Source organism: Buceros rhinoceros, unplaced genomic scaffold (assembly GCF_000710305.1).
Source record: "Buceros rhinoceros silvestris isolate BGI_N320 unplaced genomic scaffold, ASM71030v1 scaffold6361, whole genome shotgun sequence".
In the NCBI taxonomy this organism is placed as follows: Eukaryota; Metazoa; Chordata; class Aves; order Bucerotiformes; family Bucerotidae; genus Buceros; species Buceros rhinoceros.
Genome location: NW_010396011.1, coordinates 43,052 through 49,051, shown reverse-complemented (window position 1 = coordinate 49,051; position 6,000 = coordinate 43,052). Strand labels below are relative to the sequence as shown.

At 38.1% G+C, this 6,000-nt stretch overlaps 1 protein-coding gene across 1 annotated transcript in view; it reads left to right on the top strand.

Moving 5' to 3' along the window:
- The window catches only part of RPS6KA2 (ribosomal protein S6 kinase, 90kDa, polypeptide 2), a 90,361-nt gene that overhangs the window by 62,687 nt on the left and 21,674 nt on the right, over positions 1-6,000 (top strand). Inside the window, exon 15 of the mRNA XM_010145749.1 lies at positions 11-136. Coding sequence (XP_010144051.1) covers positions 11-136 — 126 coding nt within the window. The remainder of the gene's footprint in view (positions 1-10; positions 137-6,000) is intronic.

The window sequence follows — 6,000 nt, the reverse complement described above, 5'->3', positions numbered from 1 at the left end:
TTCCCTATAGCAGTTACATGGGAATAACATTCACTTTACAGATGGATATGAGATCAAAGAGGACATAGGAATTGGCTCCTATTCAGTGTGCAAGAGATGTGTTCATAAAGCTACAGAAACAGAGTTTGCCGTGAAGGTAAGAAAGCTTTCTGGTAGGGTCCAGACATGTGGTTGAGACTGCTCTGCCAGCCTGGGAAGCAGCGCAGTCAGTGGATGTTTTGTTGGCTTACTTCTTGCTGGTGGGTGTTGCTTGTTTTTCTTTTTCCTTTTGGAAGATGATAGGTTTCATGGTAAGCCATATATTATTTTTCACACCTTAATCTCATCAGGTAAAATTCCTGGATGGAAAAAACCTTTACAGTTTTGCATGGAAATCTTGCTAATAATTTCAGCCATGCTCCTTGCAAACTAAACAAGATTTTTAACAGATCCTACACTGGCTCAATAAACAAACAAAATAACATATAAAATGTTTGCGAAGTTGAAATATCATTTCATTCCTCTTTCTCAAGTGATTTAGTTCTAACATTTTTTTATTGTAATGAGACAGATCTGTCAGTGAAAACCACGATCACCTTCAAAAACTCAGATTTCCTTTTCTCTCCTTGACATTCAATACCCACATGCCACACAAGGAAGCAAAAGGCAATCTTCAGATTTAAATCTGAAATTTTTAATCTTCAGATTTTAAATCAGAGATTTAAAATATTAATTCAGTAGAATTTAGTTGGATATTAAAGATAAGCTAGTGAACCTAGTCAAGCAACACTACATAAAACATTCACTGCAGCTGCAGAGGACAGGAAGCTGCTGGGTGTATGGGGTATGAGGTATTCTGATAGGGAAGAACTTGAGTAAACTGCTTTGGAAGGTCATCCTCAGAGGACTAAGACACAATATCTATTAAGTGCCATTGAATAAATGGTATGCAGCTATTACAGAGGGCAGAACAGACCCATGTGTGTGTGACAAGGGCTTGTGAGGTTACAGCTCAGAGGAAGAATTCCAGACATTCGTTTTCCTTTAAGAAAAGGGCATAGCAATTAGAAGTCATATGTTAGAAAAGCATTTCACACTTTTGTTCTTGCACTAAAAAAGAGACAAGATTGGATTACATAAGGAATTAGTATAAATTTGAAATAATAAACTTGAAATTATACAGACAGTTAAGTCAGATCCTTTCATTCTCTATGATGTCACGGGAACAGATTGCTTAAAGGAGTATAAGACACAAAGTAGCTCCCTGAAATCAGTCCATAGAGAAATGTATTTAGCAAAGTTGCAGAAAATGAGGGATTCCAGCAATTGCTGCTCTACTTTTATTACTTTGAAATTTTAGAAAAAATATGTAAACTTAGCTTTAATAATAAATAAATCTCATTTATATGATATTGTGTCTTTGCTATTAAATGAGGTGATTAGGAGCTTAAAGAAGTGATCCAAGCTGCAGTCCAAGAGATAAATGAGCTGCAGGTAGTCAATAGAATAACAAACCTTTTATTCAATCTTATTTTCCATTACAAGACTGGTGATAATGCAGTATCCATGAAAGCCCATGAAAGTTTTGGTGTCTCCCCTTGGTGGCCACAAAAATCTGTAAACCATAATAACTGACAATTTGTTGATGTTACTGTTCAAAATACAGTTAATTTTTCTAGGCTACACCATAATTACGAGCATGGACCTACCAGCAGGTCCGTGGGCTTGCACATGAACATGCTAGGATTTTCATTTCTAATGAATGGAAGAAATAGATTTTTTCCAATGCCCAGGTCATTTGTCAACAGATGGCGTTATGCTGTAGTAGATATGGATTCTGTGTAATTAAATTATATCTGTGATGAACAAGATGTATGTCAAATTAAACTAATAACTTTAATATTTTATTTATATCAAGTATGGCTGACAGTTTCATCAGTGTAATATAGACAGGTTTTGAAACCAAAATAGAAAGACCTCACTCCTCAAAGGTATCTGAGTGCCTGAATCCAAGAGGGTCCAGCACCTACTCAGCAGCCAGGGGCTTGGAATACCTCAAAGGATCCAGAGCAAACTCAACACATGGAGACCCTCAGAGCTCGAGAAGAATAACTCTTTGATTGCTAGGTTTATGCTCTTTCCCATTTTTATTAATATTTTCTCTTTTTATTCCTTTCTTCCTCTACTTCTTCTGACTCTTTTCTTGTCATGCCAGTATTTCCTGACTTCCACTACCAGTTTAGGTAACACATGCAGCACCTGATTTTCTGACACAGTGCAAGTCAAATGTGCAGCACAAATTTGGGGCTGGAGACAGTTGGTGGGTTTCTGTTTGCACTGTCTTTCCAGCACACTGAGTGCTGCCTCTTTGATTATTATTCCTACCAATATATTCATTTTACTTTCCTTTCAATTTTTTTTATTTCATATTAAGATTAAATCATTTTGTTATCAAAGCTTTCATAAAGATTGCACAATGCCATCCATTTAAAGTAGTTAGATAGCACAGGAGTTGCAACTGATATTATCATAATTATATATCAGTCCCTTTTGACATGCATCCTTTAAATCTCTCTATAAAAATCACTGTAATTAGACTCTCTTGATTTCTGCCTGTAAGTATAATTTTCTCAGTGCCTCCTAATACGTAACATACGTAACAGGAAAAAAAATAGCTGCAGTGATAGTTTGTATGATAGGCAGCAGTCCCATTTGCCTGGCACCACCTCATTAATAACTCCCTTTTTAAGATGAACTGCCAACACGTCAGAGAGCATCATCCTGTCTCACCAGGGGAAGCTGGTGATAGTGAAGGAGTTCAGGAAATGATGTGGTGGCATCACCGTGGGAAGACTCACGTCACTGAGTAAATAATCCCTCCATGAGACAGCTACTCATCAGGCCTTATTTACTATGGCTGTGTAGTGCCATACTGAGACAGCAGAGTACTGAGAGAGCAACTTGAGTCAGAGCTGCAGCTGGAAAAGCCACTCAGAAAACCAAAACCTTTTCTAGCCCATAAGCAGAACATGTTTATTAAAATGCAAAACATTTCATCCTTTTACCTTTTGCTGGCCAACTAATTGGGGGCCATCTTATAGAGATAATTAGACACGTAGCAGTGCAAGGCAGTTCTTTGGTGATGTTTTAAAAGCATTTGAACAGATCTAGAATTTCACTCGTTTCAGAGTTCAGTAAGACTAGGCAGAGTTGCATTCAGAAGTCCCCCTAGACACCTCCCTGCACACGTAGGCATCTATCTGCCTTTGGAAATCCAATCACTAAACCTACAGTACAGAATTTTCTTGCAAATTATTCTCTTTTTTCTATAGTATCTATAATAATAAAAATGCTAATAATAAACTCTAAATCTATTTTAGACGTGGCCTCAGGCTCCTAAATGCAATATTTAAGAATTCAGACTTACATCTCCACTTCTGAGAGCATTTCAGTGCCATGCAACGGAAAACCTTGTAGACATCCAGATTTCCTGCAAATCTAGTCTACTCTGAAACTAGTAGCCACTTACCTTGAGCAGGTAGATGTTGGTTTAGTAAGTCTTTCTATCAAATTCTACTGCATGCATATTCTCTGAGGTCCTTTTAAAATTTTACTCTTAGAGTTTATTTCTATCTCATTCCCAAGTGAAAAAAAAAAGTATTAGGTTATGAGATACAAGTAAGTATGTTGTTCGTTCTTCTGAGGGCTTTGTAAGACTTTGGTAGAAAGAAGAAAGATGGAAAAAGAAGAGAGTTTCTCCTCTGATGGACCTCTAATGTGTTTCTGATTGTTCTGCTAAAATATTGATCATCCTGACTACAGTGGGCATAATGAGTTTTTATACCAAAGGGAACTGGCATTGTCAATACAGTTACAAGCTTCACAGGAGTAGGAATGAAACAGTGAGGTCGGAAGCAAAGGAAAATCAGATCAAACTATTTCAGTCACATCAGTATCTAGAGAAAATAAGTAAATTAAGTAAAAGAATGACGCTAGAGGAGACAAGAGGGATTTCTATGGATAGAAGAAAATCTGCAATGGAAGGTAAACAGATTAAGAGCTCTTGTTTGGAAAACAAAGGAAATGCTACAGTTCAGAGTTCTTAGTGAATCACATTTTTCAAAATCTGCCAGAGATTTGATGCAATTAGCATATTCCAAAGGTTTCTCTTTGCTTGAAACCATTGCACCAGTTTCAGGCTTGGATCCCTACTTGTAGTGAAACTTTCAAGCTGGATTTTCAGATGTGCTTCTTACTGATGCCAGATCAAATAAATCTGCAAAGGACCTGATTGCATCCCCCTTTTGTGGAAGATTTCCCTATTTAGATTGAATCCTTACCCCCAGGAGAGATTGTTGGTGGATAATAGCCAAGTAGAAACTGCTACTGCTATGGCCTATTCTACCCCCAGTACGGTGACGGCCCCAAACGTTGCAGAGGCAGGTGGTGTAGGTGCCAGCTTCAACAGCTTGTTGCCACCTGTTTTCTTCTCCAGGTCACAAGAATGTCTGACTGGTTAAGTCTTATGGATTTTTAGTCTTTCCAAGCTGTTAGTGCCAGCACGAACATCTGGGTAAATGGACAGGGTCTAGGTTTCTCTATCCCTTAAAGAAGAAAAACATACAGTAGAGATAGTCCCAAATTACAAGTCAAATTTTGCAGATGCCAATATTACAGTGGAACTTGGATCTTGAAACACTGAATTTCATTACTTTTTCCTATCTCTGTAGTGTACTAACCAACTGTTTGGCTCCAAATGTTCCACAGCTGTGAGCAAAGCCAAATTTTGGTGTTTATGCCTGCCCCTGGGATACAGGTTAGTTTATGCTAGGTTCCTAGTAAATCCTACAGTTCATCTATAATTCTGGTAATTACATCTATCTTGGCATGTTTTGCTATGTGCAGACTGGGGAGAAGACACATTTTAATTAGCTATAAATATGCAATACCAGTAGAGAAATGATGACAACATACCATCAATAAATAGTCAGTAACTCTTGAGAGCTGTTTTTAGCAGGCGTGTGTAATCAGACCTGCTATATACCTCTATTTATTTGCTAACAACAGTGAGTGACATAGTCACCAAAAGCTGTATGAATTCCAGAGTTTTTTCATAATTACTTTAAACTTCATTTTCCTCTTCTATTGATGTTCGCAGTCTTGGTGTGGTTGTTTCCAGGTGTTTGATGTAGGTAGATAAAATACCATACTAATCTAAAGGCAGGAGGTTACATGGTGGTATTTAGTTGCTTCTACAACATTTTCTCTGTAACCTGTACTATGGTTATGTCAGGAGTTTAATGCTAAACACAGAAAGTGCGAATAACCAAAAAAAAAAAAAACAACCCCAAAACTAGTCTTGGAAGATTGACTGCAGCGTGGTGCACTTTCTTTCAAGTCTTTTGAAGAAAATAGGAATTCTAATCACTTGTGCCTTTATTTATTGAAACAGGAAAAGAGAAAAAAGGAAAAAAATTACTCCAAAGCTTCTTGGCAATTAAGGTGTTTGTAGATCTAGAGAGAATTGCTTGGATTTGTTTCTCCTTAACGACAGACAGACACTAAGGTGACTTTCCTCTAAAGTGAAACAGACTATGAGGGTTTGTGTCTATTTTTATCTGTCCGGGAAGTAGCTAGTGTCTGGTGGAACATGGACAAGTACATCAATATTTTAGTAGACATGTATTTAGTAGTTAATAGAAAGTTTGCTGAATAACTTCAGATTTTTTGGCCCTGACCTTGCTGGCTTGTCAACACCAGCAGGTACCCGTCCACTGGTAGCCCAACCTTTCCTCCCTCTGCTTGCACCAGAACATGGTAGAGGAGCCAAGCCCCAGGGTATGTGCAGAGATCCTCAGGTCAGAGCCACTGGTAAGAGCTTCCCTTTTAAATGTAGCTGTGAAATTTAACAGAAGTTACCTGCTGCTGGAGCAGCAGTTACAGGACTCTGTAAGGGAGAGGGTGGGCTGAAAGGGTGTGCATCAGATGCTGCGGTCCTGTCTCGGTCCTTATTCGATCCCT